This window comes from Ambystoma mexicanum, chromosome 10 (genome assembly GCF_040938575.1).
Source record: "Ambystoma mexicanum isolate Mex_15411 chromosome 10, UKY_AmexF1_1, whole genome shotgun sequence".
NCBI classification, from domain to species: Eukaryota; Metazoa; Chordata; class Amphibia; order Caudata; family Ambystomatidae; genus Ambystoma; species Ambystoma mexicanum.
The window spans coordinates 1,605,425,212-1,605,449,845 of NC_090932.1; the positions used below are offsets into that span (position 1 = coordinate 1,605,425,212).

The 24,634-nt window shown below is 47.1% G+C and overlaps 1 protein-coding gene across 7 annotated transcripts in view; it reads left to right on the forward strand.

The window, feature by feature from the left end:
* TOP3B (DNA topoisomerase III beta) overlaps positions 1-24,634 on the forward strand; it is a 636,381-nt gene that overhangs the window by 222,002 nt on the left and 389,745 nt on the right. For all 7 annotated transcript variants that reach the window (XM_069619981.1, XM_069619976.1, XM_069619978.1 and 4 more), the window contains one exon: positions 21,412-21,568. In XM_069619981.1, the coding sequence (XP_069476082.1) occupies positions 21,412-21,568 (157 nt within the window). The remainder of the gene's footprint in view (positions 1-21,411; positions 21,569-24,634) is intronic.

Here is a 24,634-nt window from a genome sequence, read left to right on the forward strand (position 1 = left end):
GGAGCCTAGTATTCTACAAAGGGTCCCACGTGGCACAATTATCCTCTGTATAGTGCCTACTGTTTATTTATCTAATCTCACTGGCTATTCATTTCTTCGTCCTTTTCTGTACATTGTATATATCCTGTAATCATGTAAAAAAAAAAATGTATATCTTGCTATTATGTAAATATTGTAACATGTGTATACTCAACTATGAAAGTCTTGCATTTCCATATTACGGCACCCTTTTACTCACGAGTCTGGTGCGCTTAACAAATGAATAAACAAACAAACAAACAAACAATTGACTTGTATATCATAACTGGCCGCTTCGTGAGCTTGAGCTACTTGAATAACTATTTCAAATGTAGGTTTGTGCTGTTGTATTAACCCAAGTTGTAAAAACAGTGGTAGTCCATTGACAAACTGTTCTAAGGCCACAGTTTCTAGTACCTCGGGGAGAGTTTTCTTTCCCAAGTACTGCAAAAGGGTATTGTGTATCCTAGCTTCTAGTTCTTATGGAGTTTCGTTGGGTAATAGATGGATTTCCCTAAACTTGTGCCGCTAGAACCACCCTCTCTAGCAATGCTCTTTTTATTTCCACAAAGGCGGTGGCTCCCTGGGGGCTAACTGTTTCATATGGCAACAATATACTTTTCGTTGTCTGTATTGCTAGAATTGCTAGAATCTTTGAATTGCTAGAATCTTTGAATTGTTAGAATTGTACTTACTAGATTTAGACTGTTGTGTAGATCAGCAGCAGTTGCTGACCTGTTTTCTTTATATTAGACCAGAATACAACCTAGTGTAAGGGTGCAGAAGTCTGACTCGAACACAATGGTGACATGGTTTTAAGCAAAGACTTTTATTAAACAAGAAAGGGGTGGACAAATGGCTCTCTATCCCCAAATCTAGGAGGGGTTTCCCTGCCTCAAAAGGACCTAATGAAATTGTCAGGAAGTCTGAAACTAAAGTCAGTCCCTGTTGTGTCGGAAGGAAAACCTACTTCTGTGCCTAACACTAATATTCTACTAAAACTGTGCAAGGCATGTCTTTTCTTCAAATAAAAAGTGTGCTTGTTGTCCCAGGTTCTCTGGCCATAACGTGATGCAAAATAATGTTAAAAAACGGCAAGCTGGTAATGTTACGGTTGAACTATTTTAAAAAAATGTGATTTATTTAATTATTTTTCCCCTATGCTTCTTGGTATTCTTATAATATTGGATGATTCCATGAACTGCCTTTTGATCTTAAAGTCTTTTTTTATGCTACCAACATGGCATAATCCTCTGCCAAGTATAGGATTCAGGATATAAATTCCAGGGTCCATGATCCTATTGTTCTCAAGCTCTTGTGTGGGTGTGAGTCCCAGACTTGCAAAGACGACTTGGCTTTCTCTCTTGCAAAGCCAGGACTTCTTATGAAGTGTGTCTCTTTTCTTTCACAGGGTCCCAGGCCCTTTTGGCTTAAAACATTGCTTTCTTATGAAGGGTGCGGGTCCCAGACTTGCACAAGTGCATTGTATTAGTTTGGTTCACTCTCCTGCTAAATATACAACAGTTTTTCTCCACTTCTCTCTTGGGTTCTTGTGCCCAGCCCTTCATTTCCCCAGGACCTCTCATAGCTCCCGGGCAGCCTGCGTACCTGTTTTTCTCCTTCTCAATAGGAGCCACAGTGTCCCTGCAGCTGTAGCATGGGCGTAATTTTAGGGGGGGACAGGGTGTTTGTCCCCCCCCAACTTTCATGGCACGCCATTTTGTCCCCATTTATTTGGCTGGGGGACGTTTTGTTCAGATATCATGTCCCCCCCAACATTTTAAGCAAAGTTACTCCACTGAGCTGTAGTCCTTCTAACATCTCCAGTAACTTTCGGGCATCAGCGGGGTCTGCAGTGTCTCTGCGGGCTGGATTCCTCCTCCAGCAGTGCAGTTCAGCTCTTCCATGCTTCACAGCTCTCCTGTAGCTTTGAGCAGCAGCTTCCGCTTCTCACTTCTGCTTGTCCTGTTCAGGGGATGGCTCTCTCCCTCTAGTGTCTCTCTCATGGTCATCTCAGAGCGTAACCCAGCTGCTCGCCTTCGAAACTCCCGCGTGGTCTAGATTTATCGATTTGAGCCAATCACTGGCATTAAGAAACTAGACTGATCGCTCTGCTTCCGACAAGTTATCTTTGGACTCACTGTTTTCTTTGTTCTCAGTATTGGTCTCAAAGCTATATGCGTCATCTTCTAAGTTCTCTGGGTTTTCAGTGTTGTGATTGGAACCGAGTTTACAATAAAACACGTCAGTTCTATCTAGCAAAGGGTAGAAGGATTTAAGGATTATAGGTTTTAAAGCGGGGTATTACTACGTTCTCCAATGATGGTGGTCCTTGGTTTCGCAAGGGGACCCCTTCCCCATGGGATGATCCCTTGGTGAACCACTCGGAGTACGACTATTGTACTGTAGACGCACTGCCATGGCCCCATGGGAAATGTCTCCCCCCAGGGAAGAAGGGACGACCTCCTCCGATTTGTCACACTACCCCATTTACCATTTTGCAGTCCGAGTGGAGTGCTTTCTGGTTAAACATCTGGGTAAACTACATTTCCCAGCTACATTAGCGCCCCTTTCTCAAGCATGGGGTCTGGCATGGATTCACATGCTCATGAATATTCCCCGTCAGGCCGGGAACCCTCTGTTAAAGAAAAAACTGTTTCACTTTAGCCTGAAAACTGTATTTTACTGTATAATCAAATCACTGTCCTTTGGGGTCATACTGCCCCCATCCAATGACAGTCGTCCCCCTAAGTTACAGATCTGGTTGCCATCTTCAGATTATTACTGCACGTTTCAATGTTGGCAGTCATCTCATATCGCTCTACGAGCCTTTTTTGATATTTCAATATTTTTCGACTAAATTGTTCGTTTTTGACTGCCATTGCTCCATCTTCAACCGTCACTCGACTACCGACAGCAGGGACCCGTTGTCGGCGAAGCTCACCTTCCTTCGCGGATCTTCTCTTTGAAGTTTTCTTGGCAGGCCCAGGCTTGGGCCTAGTTCGTGCTTCAATGATCGGGAGAAGAGGCGGCTCTTCAAGCTCTGTGCCAAGTGCAGACTGCGGAACATCTAGGTTGAGGATCGACACCTCAGTTACCTCTATTGCCTGCATCTGGACCATGATAAGGAGGGATGCAAAGTTTGCCGTGGGTTTCCGTCAAAGACCAGGAAGGACCGTTACCGCAGGTTGGCGAGGGACCGTTACCGCAGGTTGGCGACGTGGCTCAAGTTGGGGAAGGCCCCTGACTCTGCCTCCGGGCCCAGCCATGACATGTCTAGGCCCGGCCGGCCCCACAAGAGTGCTCCCTCTGCAAAGAGGTTGAGATACTTAGAGGATGCCTCTGGTCAGAGGATCCAAAAGCAGGCCAAGCAACACGCTAAGGACGCCAGTCCCGTCAACGTCATAGACGACTGTTGTGACTTCGCAATGGGTGTTGCCATTTTGACCGTGGTAAAGATGATGGCTATGCCAAGAGTGTCGATACCTGCACGCCTGACGACGACTGCACCCGCAGGTCCTGAGGAAACGCATGTGCATGAACAGGTTCCCATTGTTGCCGCTTTCCCAAAGGATTTGGGGAGGTTGAAGGAGCTGCTGCCTGCAAGAGATTTCCTTTCCAAGGTGGGGAAGGTGTCCCAAGCAAACCTGCTGGGACCCCCACATATATATACTAGCTCCGACGAGCACCTGACAAAAGATTACTATTTGGATCATGAGGGAGTGGGAGTGCTCTGAAGTTTCCCATGAAAGATCACTGAGAAGGGGGCCCGCTGTGCTCTTGGATCTGTGCTTCAGCCTGAGCCAACACCTGAAAGCCCAGTCACACCCCAACCTGCGCGTAGGGACATGACGTTGGACATCTTGTTGACCCTCCACACCTTGGTGGCAGAACTACAGCCGAGATTGCCTGCTGCCCCGGTCAATAGCCCACTGAGATCCCCAGTGAGGAGTCCTCCCAGGTTGAGTTCTAGAAGACAGCAACCCAGCCCCTTGGGCCAAATCGCCAGGCGAGAACACTGCTCCCGTGGAGACCATTGACCCCAGTAAAGGAGGTGCACATGCATACCAACACCGACATGGACACAGCCTCGACCCATACAGATGAGTATGACGACTATGTACCTGCGGATAGGGAACCTCGGGGCACGGATGAGCCCATCAGGGCTTTGCCCCCGGACAAGGTGGGCTCCTTTCATGGAATGCTGTTAAGGGCCTCTACCATGTTCAACAAAGGTTTTGGTTCCACTAATGAATTGCGCTGCTAGATTCAAATGGTTACGCAAGTCTATCAAATTAAATGATGTAATTCAAGTTCATGAATCAGCTGATGCAACACAGGTTAATGTTGTCGTCGTATAAATCTTGTATTCAGATTTTTCTGTTAACAGTAGCCAAAGTAATTTGCCGACACGTGTTTCGACCTTCAACGGTCTTTCTCAAGTCAAAATACTGAAATTGCAAGCAGAACATATAAAGTAAACCATGACCAAATGCAAGAAAATTATGTCATGGTCACATACATCACATAACACATCAAATACATTGCCATAAATTAATACAAATTGGTGCAAAGGCATGAATAACCAGGGTAACAACAAACACATTTCAAAAGGGAGGAGAAAATCAATACATTACCGGAAAAAGCCCGCAACAGATTCGGAATGTATGTTCATAACCATGTCATCATGTTGGAACTGGAAAGAAAACACAACAGCCAATGGCCTGATCAGCCACATTGTTTGTCATTACATATTGTGTGAATACTATAACTCCAATATGTGCTTCCAAATTACTAATACGAGTGTGCTGAGTCAAATCAAAATCTGCATATTGGCGTGTGCTACCAAAGAGATATGCGGGCTCTGATTTAAAGTATGCTTCCAGAGAACCCAGGGCCAGAACCCCCAGTGGCTATACAGACTAACTGTGCCCGTTCGTAAACCCAGAAAAAGAATAACTTCTAACATGCTGTGGTGTCACTTACGCTCCATAATTCAAAATAACCCATTGTGTGCAACATACATGTCTCAAAAAGCCAATGCTAAATTCAAGGTGCATTACCAATTGAAAATGCCCTTCATCTGGTGCTGATGCTGTGCTGCTATTATTGGAAATGCATTATGATGTCCAATCCAAAAAGCCTGTGTCAAATATCAAAAATGCGGATGTTTAATCAGCCAATCAAGTTAACATCTAATCATGTGTGCCTGATGCCCGAAGGTCTAGATTTACCTGTGAACTATGTCCTGATGTGCCTATCAATCAAGTAGGCGTTTCTTCAGGTCACCGTGAGGCTATTACGATGTGCATGAGTGGAAAAATCTGGGTGTAAAACAAACCAACATGGAAACCCCCACTTACAACGTATACATAAATTTCTGATGTTTGTTAATCTGCTTAGAATCACATGCTGTGCATAGGTCCGACATCCAGTGGTCACTGCGGAGTATTGCATTTTGTTTTTCGTAGTCGAAAAGGGGACGTCGACAAGGCGTGTCTGTAACACTATCCCTATAGTGACGTGCGTTGTACCCACAATCCCTCACGCGTCGAGGTCCCTCAGATTGTTTTTTTCCGCCCAGCTACTGGTCGCCTTTATGCAGAGCTCCTCGAGAGACATTGCCAAATAGTTTCTTCGACCTTTGGTCGTTTGTTATTAATATCAATAACGTACATCCCTCCCTCGACGCAGAGCTGTTTCTCCGCCGAGCAAGATCTTCGACGGAAGGACGAGCGGAGGGGATCCTTCGGCGCTGCCGAACACGTGGCCTGGCCTCGCCGGCCATACACAGTAGGGAGAGTGGGGTTGTGTGGTCTTTCTTTCTCTTTAAGAATGCCTTTCTCTTTCCCCTCCCTCTCTTTCGAGGTCGTAGTCACACTTCTTGCCCTCAGCTATGGAGAGGACGCCATTTAGGTTTTGCCCGCTTTGCAAGGGTAAATATACCTGGAAGGATAAGCACAAACGGTGCAACCGTTGCTTACCTCTCGATCGCCAGGACGACGGCTGTGCGGCCTGTAAATTACTAAAGCCCAAAACTCTAAAAGACCGCAAGGTCAAAAGGTGGGCGGCCTACGCCATGTCTAGGCCTGATTCCTCGCCCGCTGCCGCCGCTGCCGAATGTGACGAGGACAGTCCCCCGTAACAGAGGTTGAAGACCTCTCAAAGGAGCGTTCACGCTCCTCGTCGTCCGTCCCCGGCCCCGACAAGCCCGGCTCACGCCCAGCTTATGGGGATGAACACCCCGGCGACAAGGATGCACACGGAAAAACACCAAAGCACATACCCCCCCGGCACGCATTTGTCAAAGACGAAGGCAGCCATAGCGCCAACGGGGGCGCCGGGCCCACCGGCGTCTTCCGCCGACCGGAAGGGTCGTCAGCCCTCCCCGCCTCCGCGACAGGCGACTGGGCATTCTAAAAATAAGGGCGCTAACACCAAAACCTCTGGCGACGCGCATCGTAAGAGTGCTCACGTTGCCAGCAAGGACTTGACGAGCAGGGACTTGACGAGCAAGGACTCGACGAGCAAGGACTCGACGAGCAAAGACTCGACATTTCATAGCGCGTCGACGACCGATCCCTCGGAAGAGAGAATGATCGCCGAAAGCCTCGCGCGCATAGCATCTAAGGACGGCCAGAGACGTACGGCGAGTGAGACGCCGAAAACCGCGCACAAGGCCAAAGATAAGCCGAAAGCGCCGGAAAACAGATCAGGCCAGTTCCCGACGCCGACGGAAGGCCCTAGCCAGTGAGAAGGCTACTCAGAAGGCGAAGGCTCACTTTCTTCGACGTTATGGGACAGAACCAGACAACTACAGGAGGAAGAAACTCCTTTTTCATTCCCAGACCGTCCTGGCCGACCTCAGTGGACCTTTGAAAGGTTCCAGACCTGTATGGATAAACTAGACAGGTTCATGTCCATCCCAGAAGACAGGGCACCCAAGAGACCAAGGGAGGCACCCCTGGAGAGTCCAAGGGCTAAATACCAGAAGTTTTATAGCCCCATACAGGAGGACATATACGCTTACAATCTCACTGAGGTAGACACCTTCTTCCAGGAGGAAGATGAGTTCACCTATGTTGAAGACCAACAAGAAGAGGAAGGTTTTCACGAGGAGACTACCCTAGGTGAGGAGGGATTTCAGGAGGACACAGGCAAGGGTGACCCAAATCCCTGGCAGTCACCAGCTAGGTCTACAGACACAGGCAGTAGCAGTATAGTCATCAGGTCTACTGAAACTACACCAGTCAGAAACCCTTTGCCTGTTGATGATCAACCCACCTTCAGTGCACTGCTGAAGAAGGCAGCAGCACATTTTGAAATTGAAACTGGGGAGGTCACCCCAGACTCCGATTTTGTGGAGAGGATTATCAAGGAAAAACCCCCCACTAGCCAAATTATCCCCATCCTCGCCTCAGTTAAGAGACGTATTACCCCTTCTCTTTCCACTCCTGCACTGGTGAGAGGGGTCAATCCGAGGATTGAGAAACTGTTTTCTCCCTCTCAATCAGACCCATTATATATTAAGGGTCACTCAATCCCGGACTCCCTGGTCGTCACCAACACCAGCAAAAGGGCCGGAGTCCCACTATCTACCAGCGAGGCACCCCCAGATAAAGAGGGGAAGACATTTTATGCCCTAGCCAAGAGAATCACCACCTCTGCAGCATTCTCTACCAGAATTGGCAATAATAACACACTATTGGCAAGCTACGCTGATGCTCAATGGGGAAAGCTTAAACAGGACATTGAAGAAGCTCCCGAACCCCTAAGAACTCGTTTGCTGGCTACAGTTCACGAGGGCTCTCTGGTCAACCAAAGCATCATCAAGAATACCCTCGATGCAGCAGAGACGGCTGGCCGCACTTTGGTGCAAGGAATTTTGCGGAAGCGTCACGTCTGGCTTTGCAATTCCGGGTTTAAGGCAGAAACACAAGCGTCCCTTATTAATAAGCCCATAGAGGAGTCCAACCTCTTTGGGAAAGCAGTGGATGACGCGCTGGAGAACGCGAAGAAAGAATTTGACACAATAAAGACCTTAGACCAAATTTCTAAACCCCCTAACAGGCGGGGATTTGGTAGTAAGCGCTTTTTTCGTGGCCAACGCCAGCAACAAAATCAACAACAGTATTCTGCCAGCAACTACCAAGGAAATAGTGGCCAGTACAATCAGAGGGGTCAACGCTGTGGCAAAGGGAGAGGCCGGGGTTCCACCCCCAAAGGCTCCCAAGCCACCAACACCACCAAGTGACGCGAAGATTCGCGTCCCCTCCCATGCAACGCCGGTCGGGGGCCGGATAACATCCTTTCTTCCAGCATGGGAGGGAATAACATCGGACCGCTGGGTACTTTCCACCGTAGCCCGCGGCTACTGTATAGAGTTCAACAGTTCCCCAACATACAGACCCCCGAGGGGACGCCGCATGACACCAGAACACCTCGCCATCCTTCTCCAAGAAGTGGACCAACTGCTGGAAAAAGGAGCCATAGAGGTTGTGCCTCTATCTCAGGTAACGGAAGGTATTTATTCAGTGTACTTCCTTGTACCCAAAAAGGATCTAACCATGCGCCCTGTATTAGATCTGCGCCCAGCAAACAAGTTTGTCAAACCACAAAAGTTTCGTATGGTGACCTTACAGGAAGTGATCCCACTGCTATCACAGGGAGATTACATGACAACACTGGACATGAAAGATGCATACTTTCATATTTTAATGTTGCCAGCGCACAGAAAATACCTCAGGTTCATGATAGAGGGCAAACACTACCAGTTCAAAGTGCTACCCTTCGGCATAGCATCTGCACCAAGGGTATTCACGAAAGTACTGGCAGTGGCAGTGGCCCATCTGCGCAGGTTATCCATCCCAGTATACCCTTACCTCGACGACTGGCTCGTAACAGGGGATTCTTACGAGACATGTTTCTCAAACACCCAAAAGACTGTAGACCTTTTGTTCCAACTGGGCTTCTCCATCAACGAGAAGAAGTCCAGCTTAGACCCCAGCCAAGTCAAACAATTCCTAGGGGCTCTAATTGGAACAAAGGACGTCCTCCTCTTCCCCTCCAACGAGAGGGTCCAAAACATGCTGTTTCAGATCCCCCAATATATGTGGCAGGTCAAGAGGTGACGGTGCGCAAAGCAAAGCGCTTGCTAGGAATGATGGCGTTGTGTATTTATTTGGTACCTCACGCGCGCCTGCGCATGCGTCCAATGCAAGAGTGGCTCAACAGCCAGTGGTGTCAGGCCAGCAGACAATGGGACGATCTAGTGGTGGTCTCGCAGGCCTTGGTTCTCTCGCTACGGTGGTGGACAAAGGAAAACCTGATAATAGGGAGACCCTTTGCCACACCCGCGGTGGAGGCCACTCTAACCACGGACGCATCCCTCACAGGATGGGGGCTCACCTATCCCATCAGACTGCTCACGGAGTGTGGACTCCGAGCATAGCATCCAAGCACATAAACCTACTGGAGCTACTGGCGGTGTTCAAAGCACTAAAAGCCTTCCAAGAACACCTACAAGGGAAGACAGTGATGGTCCTTACAGACAGCACCACAGCCATGTAATACATCAACAAGCAGGGGGGCACACACTCTCTAGGACTGTCCAAGTTGTCCCAGAATATATGGAAGTGGGCTCTCAGACACAACATTTTCCTACTGTCACAACACGTACCAGGGGAACTCAATCTGCTAGCAGACAAACTCAGCAGAGACTTCCCCCTGCCCGAAGAGTACGAATGGCAATTGCACGAAGACATTGTCTTAGACGTCTTCACGCAATGGGGATTCCCCGAAATAGACCTCTTCGCAACTCTGGAGAACTCACAATGCCAAAGTTACGCTTCCAGGTACCCCTAGAACTAGTCCAAGGGGAAAGGTCTGTCGATTCAATGGTCAGGGAAATTTGTTTACGCTTTTCCCCCCCCGACTCCCCTTCTCAACAGAGTTGTGCACAAGATGCACCAGGAACAAGTCACCATGATACTAGTGGTCCCGTTGTGGGCCCGGCAGCCATGGTTCGCTCACTTGATGGAGATGTCTCTATACCCCCAGTGAAACTTCCCTGCCCACACAACATGCTGTCACAGGACAAGGGCAGGACACTGCATCCATGCCCTCAGAACATGAACTTAGCAGCCTGGCTCCTGAGATCATAGAATTTGGACATCTACAACACCCGCAGAGATGTATGGACATCCTCAGGGAAGCCAGAAAACCTAATACTCGACACTGCTATTCTAGCAAGTGGAGAAGATTTGTCATCTGGTGTAGAGGAAAGAGCATCAACCCGGTTGACTGCTCTCCCACACAAATTGTTCTGTACCTGACCCATTTATTGGATTCAGGTCTAGTGTTCAATTCCATTAAAGTCCACCTGGCGGCACTTTCTGCATACACCACTTCCCAACTTAAAGTGTCGTGGTGGAAGATCCCAGTTATCAAGGCCTTCATGGAAGGGGTAAAGAGAATACACCCTCCGATAGCTAACCCAGCTCCCGGATGGGACTTAAATGTGGTACTTACCAAACTCATGGGCTCGCCATTTGAACACATGCACAAGGCAACACTTAAGGACCTCACTCTTAAGACTGCTTTTCTAATAGCTATCACCTCCATTAGGAGAGTAAGTGAACTGCAGGCTCTTTCTGTTCTAGACCCCTTCGTAACAGTTCACAAGGGTAAGGTGGTTCTACGCACACACCCAAGGTTTGCACCGAAATTCATCTCGAAATTCCACGTAAACCAGTCAATAGAACTACCAACGTTCTTTCAAAACCCTTCCAACTTGGAGAAAATAGTCTGCATACATTGGATGTGCGCAGAGCTGTCATGTTCTACATGGAAAGAACCAGGCCACTGAGAAAGACTAATCAGTTCTTTTTTTCGGTGGCAGCAGGAAGAGAAGGAGATGCAGTCTCAAAGTCCACTATATCTAGATGGATTGTTCAATGCATCACTCTCTATTACACTCTTGCTAAGAGAGAACTACCCTTCAAGCCAAGAGCACATTCTACTCGAGGCATTGGGGCATCCATAGCATTCATTGCAAATGTTCCCCTTGAGTCCATCTGCAAAGCGGCTACCTGGAGTTCTGTGCACACCTTTACAAAACACTACTGTCTAGATGCACACTCTAGATCTGACTCCCAGGTGGGACAGGCAGTTCTAAGACATCTTTTCTCTACTGTTCCTTCTCATAACCCACCGCCAACTCCGGGTACTGCTCGCTAGTCTATGCACAGCATGTGATTCTAAGCAGATTAACAAACATCAGAAGACAACGCATTACTTACTGTAAAAGCATTTCTGATGGTTGTATCTGCTTAGATTCACATGCGCCCACCCTTCCTCCCCGCTCGGATGGAAGGAACATAGACATCTTTCTACATCTCTGTCTCTTTTCTGTACTCATTCACTTATAGAAGGCTCCCTCAGGGCAGAAAAAATACAAACAGAGGGACCTCGACGCGTGAGGGATTGTGGGTACAACGCACGTCACTATAGGGATAGTATTACAGACACGCCTTGTCGACGTCCCCTTTTCGACTACGAAAAACAAAATGCAATACTCCGCAGTGACCACTGGATGTCGGACCTATGCACAGCATGTGAATCTAAGCAGATACAACCATCAGAAATGCTTTTACGGTAAGTAATGCATTGTCATACTGATGTCAAAGTCCAATACCTCTGTTATAAGTGCTTGCAGGAGCAACTGCACTTGAATAATGCACCACACGCCAGCACGTCAATGCCACATACCTCAATATCTTATCGTCGTGGCTGCGGCATCCAGTCCTTATCCCTACATTCGGCCGATCGAGTCTTTTGCCGTTAGAGGAAGGCACCTTATGCATGCCTGATTCCGTGGCTAGTCACTGTTAGTTAGCGCTCACGTGACTATTACCTTCAAACACGTGTCCATTCCCGTTAGAAAAGGTACCTCATGTGTGCCTGAATGTGTGTCTGGTAATATATTTGTATGCGCTCACGTTACTATTGTTATAGTCAAATTGCCCAATAACAAATAATCGATTGCATGTTGTGAACCAATCCGTGCCCATATGTATTTGTGCCCTAATATCAAGGGCAAGTATGATTAATGTTGTCTCGCAACAAGAAGCTCTCTCCAGTACTAGATGCAAAAATATACAATAAAGGAGAACAACTATTGTGAAACGTGCTCCTATGGCATGCTTGCAGTAGTATTTATATTGTGTGTGTAGTGCGACACCTAAACATGTGTGATGGTGCCGCAAATCAAGAAGGCAAAATTGCTTTGACAATATCAAAAATGCCATATACTGAAGTGCAGTTCGATTAATTCAATGATACAAAGGAAGGTACAACTATTACCATACGTGCTTCTGTGGAGTCAATGGATTGATGTGTTTATGAGTCAATGGATTTACGAACAGGCACAGTACCGACAGCCCAGCTGGATCCGGGCTCCAACATTAACCTACCCCATGGTGTGAGAATAGTAACAAAACATACAGTGTATGACACCAATAAACTACACACCATTTCACATTGAGTCAATGGCTCACACCCATCAGCCATTTATAAAAAAACATGTAGTTCCGTGTCTTTATTGAGACCCATCGTGGTACATCTAAGGCGGCAGATGGTGCGTGCTTCCAACTGGCGCAATAATGCTTGACGGTCACCTCCCCTGGGGTGAACACGTGCTTGCATTAGCCCTATGAAGCGTAGATTCAGAACATCATCCATCTGGTGATGTTCCTGCCAATGCATGGCAATAGGCAGTTTAGGATCAGAGCTGTTTAAGTGAGAAAAATGTTCTCTGATGCGGATCCGGAGTTCCCTAATTGTGGAACCCACATATACCTTACCACATACACATAGTATCGCATAAACCACAAACTTCGATTTACAATTTATAAAGTCCTGTATTTGGATGGTGAAACCATTATGACATGTGAAAGAATCCGTGCACATGGAAAACTTGCAAAAATTACACATTCCACATTTAAAGAAACCGTTGGGTTTGGGTGGTAACCAAGAAAGTTGTTCAACCTGTTCAAACTTTGGATCAAGAAATGAGGGACAAAGCTGTCCTCCGAGTGTCTGATTGCACGTGAAAATGAACGTTGGTTGTTCGGTGATATATGAACGTAAATCTGCATCCAACGTCAAAATATGCCAGCGTTTGTCAAGCAATTGGAACAACATGTGTGAATTTTTAACATATTTAGTAATGATTTGGACTTCTGGAAATTCAGTGGATTTTACAGTATCTGAGACTGCAAGAATTCTTTTACGTGATATGTCATTAGCACGCTGCATACCTTTCTGTATACAATGACTGGAATAGCCTTGTTTTAGAAACCGCTCCTTAATCTGTACACATTCATTTTCATAGGCTGTTTGGGTACTACAATTCCTACACGCTCGATAAAATTCACCAAACTGAATGTTATTGATAACAGCGCGTTTGTGACAACTCACGGCGTTCAAAATAGAATTAACCGCTGTCGATTTTCTGAAAGTCTGCGTCTGGATCATCTGATTCACAATACTGATGGTTAAATCCAAAAATTCTATTTGTGTAGGACTACAATGTCCAGAAAATTCAATTCCAAATGTGTTAGCATTCAAATACTCAGAAAATTCTTGAAAAGATTCCATCGTGCCATTCCTAATCAATAAAACATCACCTTTTCCATTCAACAATATTCTCATTAAATTTGTGTGCTGTAAAAATGTGAATGTGTTAAAAAAAATCCCATGAAGAGGTTGGCCAACGAAGGCGCATACTTCACCCCCATGGCCACACCTCTAGTTTGCACGAAATATTGACTGTTAAACAAGAACTGGTTGTGATCTAAAGTGAATGCTAGAAAATCTTTGATCGTTGCTACGTGCTCTGTGCATGAGGAGGAGTAGTTCCTAAACGTAAAATCTATGGTGGCGAGCGCCAAATTGTGCTCAATCGAGGTGTATAAGGCTTTAACTTGGTACCAGAGGAGAAGAAGAGGTTCCTTTTTCAGCGCTGGGCGTCTTCACGGAAGACGGTTATGTCTATTTAACTGCTGGATGATGTTTGGGAGGAAGTCTTGGAGCTGTTGAAGACACTGAATACAGCCCCTCCCAAGAGGGATCGACTCGAGAAGAAATACAGGGTACCGTATTCGTCCCCCAGAGGCCTGAGATCGCAGCCTTCTCCTGGCTCTCTGGTGTCTGCTGTCGCCAGGAAGAGCTCTGCAAATCCATCGTCCTTCAGGATGGTCACATTGCAGCACGTGCGCGGCCAGCTGGAGGGGTTCTGGGGGGGGTTTCCCTGGCAACCTTGGACATGGAGGACACCTACTTTCACGTCCCCATCCACACCAAGCACCGGCCTATGCACAGCATGTGATCTAAGCAGATACAAGCATCAGAAATACGGTTACGGTGAGTAATGTATCCCATATGGGGGCTAGTCCTCTCATTGGCTAGTGAGAGCAGCAGCTCTTACTCTGGCTTTTAGGATACGAAGAGGATCCCTGCACCCATTCTTCAGAGATCCTGGAGAAACCTGAAGGAGCCAAGAATCTTATTCAGCTGCGAGACCTGCGAAGAAACCGGAGACCTGTCGGAAGAAGGCTTGGCTAACAACTTTTGCTGCTGAAGATCTTTAGCAGTCCTGCAAAGGAGCTGCGATCCTGGAGTGGAGGGAATATCCATTCCTGACGTCTGCTCGGTATCCTGCATCGAAGAACCTTCTGAAGTGTCCCAGAACCGTCCAGTGGCTGACCAGCTCAAAATTTGGGCTATCATGCTGCCGGCGTCACCATTCTGACTTTCGATCCGGAGCTTGGGGGATCCTCGGCTGGCCCTACGAGACTCACCTCTATGTAATTTCGGTGTCCTAGCACCAAGGGGAACCAAGATAGGAGGGAAAGTTCGACCGCGGCAGTTGAGTCTGTTTGCGCCACCTTGCTCTGTCTGAAATCGCTTACCTGACCCGCGTCCAATCCTGAGAGGGGTGCTGCAGCAAGTTCTTCTGCATTCTCCAATCGAGAGTCTTTGCAAAAGTGAAAGACGCCAACCGGAGATCAGCCAGAACCTGCAATCCCTGCAAATCGAGGACTGCGACCTGCAACCTCGGACCCTCTTTCTTTGCCCTCTCAAGTGTGGGGAAGAATCGTAGTATGGGGGATAAGTTACAGAGCTTCTTACCTACCCCTGTACTCCCATTATAAGTCAATGGACTTTTAATAAACCTTTATTCTAATACTTTCGGCTTTGCCATTACTTGGTTGTGCAAGACTTCTGAAAGTTGGGGCTACTACTATTAGCTAGTTTAACTTGTATTCCAACCATAAGAACCCTTCACTGGACCCCAGAGACCCTACCTGTATTATTTCCTGCTTCAACGATTCTGTGGAACTTTTACCTGAACTATTGGGCAAAAGGCCCCAGACAACTTGGGGCTGGACAATTTTAGTTGGGGATCATTCTCTGTGGACCTTGAGTGCATAATACAAATCTTACCTTTCCTTTGCAGGAGTTTGTGATATGTATTATGCCCTATAATAAGTGAATGTATATAGGTATCTAGTTTATTCAGTGTTGTGTGATAACCCTACTTGCTAGTAGTCATTTTCATATAGTGTGTTTTGGCCAATAAATAATAACTGTATTTTTATACATCCTGTGTAATTGTAATTTGTGATTCCCATTGTGTGACCTCATTGTGGAGCCTTTACAGGCTCCCCACCTCTGAAGAATTTAGCCTAGACCGCTTGTCACTGCTACCCTAACTGGTTTGGCTACAGCTCCCCAGAATTGTCCCTGTCACAATATAGATTGGCCTTCTATATATATATGTATCTGTCGACCAGTCCAGAGTATAGAAAATCAGTCTTAACAGCCATCACAGCACGCTCTGTTCCTTGGCGCCCAGCTCAACACAGTCGCATGCTTGGCGACTCCCTCAGAGGAGAGGGTGACGGCCATCCTGGACAAGGTGCAGCGCCTGCCGTTGATGCAGAACGTGACAGTGCAATCCATCAAGTTATTGCTGGTCATGATGTCTTCCTGCATCCATCTCGTTACACTGTGCAGATGCATATGAGATCTCTTCAGAAGTTTCTGGATGCTCGGTGGCTGCAGGTCACTGGCACGTGGATGGACAAGATCGTCCTCATCCGGGAGTACCGACAAGCTCTTCGATGTAAGGGGTTGGGGGGGTCACACCCACATCTCACGAAAGGGGCTTCGTTACAGACTCTCCATTCGAGGCCACGTTTACCACAGACGCCTCCATGGAAGGGTGGGGGCCCGCACCGGACAGTCACACGTCAGGGGACTCTGGCTCCTGGAAGAAAAGTACCTGCACATCAATGTCCTGGAAATTCGGGCGGTCTTCTGGGCTCTCAAGTGATTCCTGCCGAATGACAGTCTCTCGTATACTTGGGCATACCAGCACTTCGGATTTGATCCCTTCTGGGACACTGCTCTAATAAATATTAACTTGTCCTTCATGTTTTATTCCAGCAGGTTTTATTAGCATTTAGCTATTGGAGGACTGGTTATGGAGTGCCCCATAACAGGAGTCCTTGTCCCCAAGAGCGGAGTCTCTCCTGGGGAGGTTCCGCTTGCCTCTACCCCTAGGGAGAGTATCGCGTAGCAGGCTCACCTCCCTAGCCTCACAGGGAAAGGCTGCCCTGTGGGCAGTGGCTTAACACAAAATGTGGGGCCCCCCTGCGAGCCATGCTGCCCCCCTCACCCAACTCGGCAACAAATCACAGGTCGTGACACACTCTGGGCCGGCTTGGATTCTCACGCTTGCACAATACCACAAACGTGCTGCTGAAGGGGTATGCTGCACACTGTACTAGAAGAAAGATATAAATATATGTTTTAATGCAATATACAGCACACTTTCTGAGAAAAACAGGCTAAAAAGCCAGAGTGTTTGCAATTGTTTTGTAGTGTAACACCAATCCAATACATACAAGTCACCAACAGTGCACATGCACATTAATGCTTTGCTATTAAAAATGCCAGAACCACATTGAAAACATGTCCCACTGGCTGCACAATGTAGACCAGTGTAGCTACGTAATAACATTACAGTAAAGCATGCCAGGCCACATTTAGACATACCTAGACTGATTGCACCAAAATGCCAGTCGAAGCAATAACACTCATCAAAAACAGAGCACACATTCAAGCCCGGGTCTCTGCGACCTCTTAACAACTCAACCAAACTCTTTAAAATCTTCAAGGAACTGGTCAATCCTGTTGCAGTCTCTACCTCTTCTGTTCCCTCCCAGGCCCTGTGTATGGCTTTGGCCTCTCACCTCTCCGCTAAAATGCAGGACATCCTGCATTTCTCCTCTTCCTCTCCCTCTCTCAGCCTCCGTTTGGCTATCTCTACCACACCTCCTCCTTTCTCTCTGACAACAACTGACAAGTTTTCTAGACAAGTCCGATCTAGGAGTGTTGTCCAAACAGGTGCTGCCCTGCTCCTCCAGAACCATCAAGGACCATATTGACACCCTCGTTCCAGCCTGGGCCGATTTCTGTCATCTTTCGCCACTGGAACTTTCACCTCTCCCCTTAAGCACTTGCCCTGAAATCTCTCCACTGGCTCCCGGTGGCAGCAAGGATCAAGTTCAAGACCCTTTGCATTGTCCACAAGGCTTTTTGGGGTCGGGGCCCACACTACATCCAACGCTCTCTTCCAAAATACCTTCCTTCTCGAGCCCTTCCCCCAGCTACCTCCAACTCTCTAAGGGTTAGACACTTCTCCAGGCAGAGAGTGGAGGGTAGATCTCGCTCTTCTGAAGGTGCCTCCCTCTGGAATGGCCTCCCTGGCCCTCTCAAACTTAAGAAGACCAACTGAAGTTCCGTAAGCAGCTCAAAACATTCCTCTTCTCCTCTGCTTTCTTTTCTCTCTCCCTCCCCTTCTGACCTACCTGCCTGCTCTACTGACTGGTTGCTTGGCTACCCTCAGCTTGTCACTGAGTCCAGGCTCTTTCTTGATCAGTCACCCTTGCACTGCCTCTGGGCCTACCACACACTTAGGGGCTGTAACCGTAGCCCTACTGTCCCTTGTTCTCCTTGCATTACCCAGAGCCGTGCTCCCCTGGCTGCACTTAGAGCATTACTGCCCTGTTTTCCCCTCCCCTCTTCCTTGCACTTCCCCCTTCCCTTTCCCCTTGCATTTCTCATCCTCGCAGTTTCACAATCTGAATGACACAAGGCCTAGTAAGATTGTTTGTCTTGTCCTCCCTCTAGCTTCCCTCCCTTGTCTTGTCACGTCTAGAAACACTTGTGTACCGGCATATTATAAATTACTTTTATCGTATCATAGCATATTATTTTATCACAGATGCCCAGAAAAATATACAATGCTGCAGTAAGAAATGGCTAGACTGGCAGCATCCAAATGCCAGTCTAGCCAGGTAATTGCTTAGCAGGACTGCTTTATCAGAAATGACTTAGCAGGACTGCTGTATCAGAAATGTGCAGTTAAAAAAAAATGTCACACCAAACTGAGGAATGACTAGACTGGCTGCACCAAAATGGCTCTCTACCACTAAAACCACATATTATGCCTGCTTAGCCTGGCCATGGACAACCATTATGATTTACCGCACAATCCCCCCCCCCCCACACACATCCCCTCTCCCTCCCCCGCCCCCACCCCAACCTCCAAAATCAGCTCTTTGGCCCAGAATTGCCTTCACGCCCCTCTTCCTTGTCCCAGGGCTTACGTATGAGACGCCATGTCTCATAGGTAAGTACTGGGATGAGGAAGAGTGGGACTAGGCATAATAAAGATTACAGGTTGCCAAGTCAGGCATTACCTCCATGTACCTCTACCTCATCTCAGTACTTGTGTATGAGGCAGTGTGCCTCATACACAAGTACTGCCTCATACACAAGTACAGGGACAAGGAAGAATAGGGCTAGGAGTAAAGACGATTACCAATAAGTAATCAAGACATTAAACACAAGTCGTGGCGTAACACCATTGAGTTTACTGGGCTTCAGCACTCCCCCACCCCCTGAAATTTTGGGCGATGGTGACTCAACCTGGCTGACCTTCAGAGAAGTTGCCGGACAGAACAGGACACATGTTAAACAGCACCTGGGTTCCGCTGTTAACAAGGGCCCAGCAACTACTAACGTAAAGCATTTCATTGTTAGTACCTGCATTCAAATGCCACATTTTTTAGGCAATTTAAATCGTGATGTGGGTTTAGTGCAGGCCAGGGGAGTGATTGGAAGGGTAGAGAGGGAACAGGAGACACAGCAGTCCATAAGTGGGTGCTTTCAGACTTGGAGGAGAGAGTTAACTGCTTGTAACATTGAAGCTGCACTAGAATAGTCTCATTAAAATGTGTAAAGACGTTAGATGCCCCCACACAAATAAGTTTGCCCCTCTCCCACCGACTGTGAAGTTAGCGCCTCTCCCAACATTTCAAGGATTAGCCCCCTCCCAGGTTTTGTTGCGCCCCTGAACACAAGCACACACACCATTCACCATATACACATGCACACCCATCCATCCATGCACTTGTGTGCACCCTTTCACCATACACTCACACCTGCATCCACCTACACATTTAAGTGAACACCCTTTCAAAATACACTCACACACGCACACGTTATGGGGTTAAGGGGAACCCTATTACTTCAAAAAGAAATGGTTTCTTTTTGAAGTCACCCTGACTTCATAAAGAAATTATTTCCATTAAGGACCGAACTATAACGGAAATAATTTCTTTATCAAGGCAGAGTGACTTCAAAAATAAACTATTTCTTTTTGAAGTCATAGGGCTCTCCCCAACACATGACATGGAGGCCTCCAGCCTGGGGTCTTCCATGTAATGGGGTGGTGGAACCCTCCGACTTATTTATTTATTAACATTTATAAAGTGCCCAACAGCCCGGAGGCATCGTGCCACTGTTATAAGACAGCATGCTTAGTTACATAATATATTCTTGGTTACATAATGAATACACGAAGGAGGGGGAGAAAGAGGGAGGGGGCAAGAGAAGAGAGGGGATGATTGGCTTGGTTATTTAAAAAGTATTGTTTTTAGCACTTTCCGGAAGGCTGTGAGGGACGTCTCTGCTCTGACTGAGTTGGATAGGGCATTCCATTGTTTGGGTGCTATGTGGGGGATGCCAATCCCACCTGCTTTGGCTCTTTTGATCAGAGGGAATCTCAATTGGTTGGCGTGGCAGGTTCTTTTGGGACGGGAGGAGTTGTGCGTAAGGGTGAGCATCTTGAAGGTGATCCGTTTCTTAACGGGGAGCCAGTGAGCAGCTCGCCTGGCCTGAGCGATGTGGTCTCTTTTAGGAATGTTTAGTGCTGCTATAAGGGCATTATTTTGTATGACTTGAAGTCTGTTTAGATTTTTAGGCGAGGTGCCTTCAAAAACTCTGTTACAGAAATTATTTCTTTATGAACGCAGAGTGAATTAAAAAAGAAACCTTTAAAAATTAAACATCTTTAAAAAAAATGTTTACATTGTTTTTCTCCTAATGGGGCCCCCTCCCAGGACATGTGCTAGGGTGGTCCCACGCACCGTGGGAGTTCCGGGGGCACCTGTTATGCCAGTGCCTCTGGGGAGGAGTGAATCCTGCGATTTGTCACATAAGCCAATACTCTATCGTTTTATTCCTGGCACACCTAGTTTATTGGCAACCACAATGTAGCATTTGCAATGAAAGCAAAAGCAGTCTAGGAGAAACTACATGCAGATTTGTGATTGAATGCATGACATGTTTTCTCAAAATACTTCATATTGTAAGGATTTATCATGAGTTTTTGTCATAAGGCTGCAAGGTTCTTGATCATATTTGGCCCAGGGCATAATGTCTCAAAAAGTTATATTTGAAATACGTCCAACAAACAATATTTTGTGTTGGTTTAAGTATTCCTTGTACTGGGCCATTTTGTCAGGGTGATATGTCTGGTACCTTGTTTTAGGGTTATTTTCTTGGGGAGGGGGACCTGCCTTCTCTTATCCTGTGTCCATTCTTTAGGAGTGGATTGCTCCAATTCATTCTTTAGGATGGCCTGCAGTGCCTTATACTGAGCCCTTTTGATGGTCTACTTTGTAATGGACCAGTTAAATTGAGATTGCCTCCAATGCCTAGTACCGAGCCCCATCCTCTAAGGGTCTTCTGCTTTGCCTTCTCAATGTCCTGGCTGTTAAGGCTAGTATGCTTTGTCAATTCTAAGCAATTTTCTTTTGGATGTTCATCTGCGTCTTGTTCTAGACCTGTTGTCTTGTGGGTACTGTCATGCCTTGCCACATCCTGTGATAATGCGCAATAGAGGTTTACTTGATATATTGCATGCTTTTCTTAATAAGACAGCAATTCTTCTTTTAATTGTTCTTGTTCTTCCAGGTTCCAAACCAAATATTTTCAAGGAAAGTACGGCAACCTGGACAGCTCTTTGATTTCCTTCGGCCCGTGTCAGACACCCACTCTTGGGTTCTGTGTGGAGAGACATGATAAGATCCAGTCTTTCAAACCTGAGGCATACTGGGTTCTGCAGGCCAAGGTTTGTCAGCAATGCTGTTTACCTGTGCTCAATGCCTCTGTTCATGCTATGTGTGCACAAGCCCTATTGGTTGGCTGAAACCCCTCTGCACAGTTGTCTGCCTTGGGCAGCACTGCTTCCTGGCTGTCTGCATGTGCCTGTGCTTCTGTACAAATGTATCAGTGCTGATGTCTAAGTATCTTCAGGGTATCTGTCATACCTTGGCTTGGATGGCCCAACATGACCTCTGTCTCAATGATGAGAAGACAGAGCTCCTCACCTTGGGCTTCCACCACAAACTCAGCCGACTTGACCCTTCCTTCAAATCATTCATCATTAATGGCAACACCATCAAGGTATCTAATGACACCAAAACACTTGGAATGTATCACGACTCAACCCTCTCACTCTCTAGGCAAGTTAATGCTGTAACTTCTGCTTCAGCCTATATTTGCAACCTCATCACAGCCTGCCGCCCCTTCCTCACCACTGCTAACTGAACCACCCTGGCTCGCACCTTGGTTATGTCCAAAATTGCCTACTGCAGTGCTCTCTACGTAGGAACTAGCCAACGAAACCTGAGCAAGCTCCAGGTCACTCAGAACAACACCATCAGAGCTGCATTAAATATTCCTAGGAATCAGCACATATCCGACACCAGAAGGAACCTACGCTGGCTCTCTGTTGCCCAAAGGGTTTCCCTTAAAGCGCTTGCCTTGACCCACAAATGCTTGACCAACCAGGCTCCCAGCTACCTAGCTAACCGCCTCCTGCCTAGCTGTCTGCCTGTGTTTATTTGTGATCATCTTGTTTTTGTATTGATGTTTCTGGCTGTCTGCATCGGCACTGCTGTTTGGCTGTCTGCATCGGCACTGCTGCTTGGCTGGCTGTCTGCGTCGGCACTGCTGCTTGGCTGGCTGTCTGCGTCGGTACTGCTGCTTGGCTGGCTGCCTGCGTTGGCACTGCTGCTTGGCTGTCTGCATCAGCACTGCTCTTTGGCTGCCTTCCTGTAGCTGTACTGCTGACTGCCTATCTGCCTCTGATGGCACAGATATCTAGCGTTATGCTTGTGCCAAGACTGCTGTATGTTTATTCAGTGTCTATGCTATTGGATATCTGCCTGTGCCAAAAGACGTTTTGCCAGTTTCACTTCAATGCTTTGAGCTTCTTAATAGGATTTTCATAATTTTAGTGCATATTGTGGTTTAAAATAACTTTTAGTGCACATTACCTCAAACTATTGTCTTAAAATGTTTTTTAGCCTTTAATTTAATTGGTTAACTGTTTAGTGTGTGTCAGTGTTAGGGAGATTTAGCATTTGTATGCTATCCAAAGGAGTAGAGTCTTTTTCAACTCATTCATTCGTATATGCTCTATCTTTTTGGAACTCTGTTCTGTGTTTTAACTTTCTTATGGAGTTTACTTTCCTCCAGCTCTTTTAAGGCATTTGTATTTTACTTTTGCAGCCCACAGCACCCTATGTGCAGTGTTGCTGGTGACCCCTTGGGTCCTCCCTTGAGATGCTTTTTGCTATCCTTGAGTAACTACTGTTCTCAAAGACAGAGATGCATTGTATCCTTCCTGAAACTTTATACTATGAGAGATTAGCACACACTACCCTATGTGGAGTGCTGAGGGGATAGCTAGTGTATACCCCTTCTCTCTGCTCCTGTGACTTTGGAGTCACAGATAAAACCTCCTAGTTATGGCTGGTAGCAGTGGACGTCTTCTACCAACTATTGTGCTATTTATTTTACAGCAGACTGTATTCACAGTCCTGGTTGTGCACAATAGGGTCACCTAAGTACTAACTTGGTGGCTCCTTTTTTTTTTTTTCGCCATTTCTAAGCGTGGTTATCCTTTGTTAGCCCTTCTACCATTCTGGGAGTGGCAGGTCTGTGGGTGTCTTGCCTTTGGCGGGAACCCTTGGGTGTCCCCGCCTAGGCTCCAATGTGTCTGGGCAGGCAGCAAGTGGGGGATAAGTTTTTCACTCCCTTGCCCTTTGTCTGCCTGAGTGCCTGAATGGAACCAGTGCCCAATGGGAGGGCTGGCTGTCCGATTGGTCAGCCACCCGCCCCTTTCTGTAAACTGCTGAGAGAGATTGCAGAGGAGTGTGTGCTGAAACTGAATAAAAGTTGAGGTTCCTGAGGTCAAAGGCAAGTCGACCACTGCAAACTGAAGTAACCGAAGAAGAAGATGACCAGAGACGCCTGCAGACATTTTCCAACACTGTAAAGCAACCACTGCTGTCCTGACTCCGAGGAGCTCGGAGAGGACGACTCCTTTCCTTTGGCTGGTGAGACCAACCAGCCCCGAGACTAACTACAATCTGAGCCATCTCCAGAGGTGCTTTGCGTTAACAGAGCTGCAAACCACGAATACCAGGAGATCTCTGACCAATTGGTAGTGCAATGTCTTGCCGATGCTGTATCCTTCCAATCTTTTCTGAGCTCCAAGTGAACCTCCAGAGACACAATCTGACTCATCCATGTCTCCTCAACAGATTGTAGGACTCCAGGAATTGAAGAAGATTGACCGGGCGAATGGCGTCCTTCAAAGAAGTTGAAGAAATCCATGCGATAGGTCCTCTCTCGAGACTGCAACCAAGACATCCCCTTCGGAGTCCACCATCTCGTCACCAGACGGAGGGAATCCGGAGAACAGTACCACTGCTGCTGTCCAGAGGAGAATCCAGCCACAAACATTTCCTCTAACCTAAGGTACTATGGGATGAAAAGGTATTGCTTACCTTTAACCAAGAAGTTGCTCCAGAGCATTGGAGTACATAAAGAGGTGTCCAGCGTGTCCACTCTTACCTCCGACCCAAGCTGCCAACTTGTGTCTCCTTTAACATGGTCTCCACCGTTGTGTTGAGTCTTCAAGTATCCTTTCGTAGAGAATAGAAGTATCCTCAGGAACTTTTGCTGTTTCCCTGCTTCGTAAGACTTTAAGCCCTCTCGGAACTGACTTTTGCTGCTAGTTAGGAAATGGACTTTAAAACAGTTAGTTTGCTCCGAAACTGTCTCTGCAAACCTTAAGCTATGCTACTGTTTGCCTAACCAACTGTTTTTCTTCCCAAAAGACTTT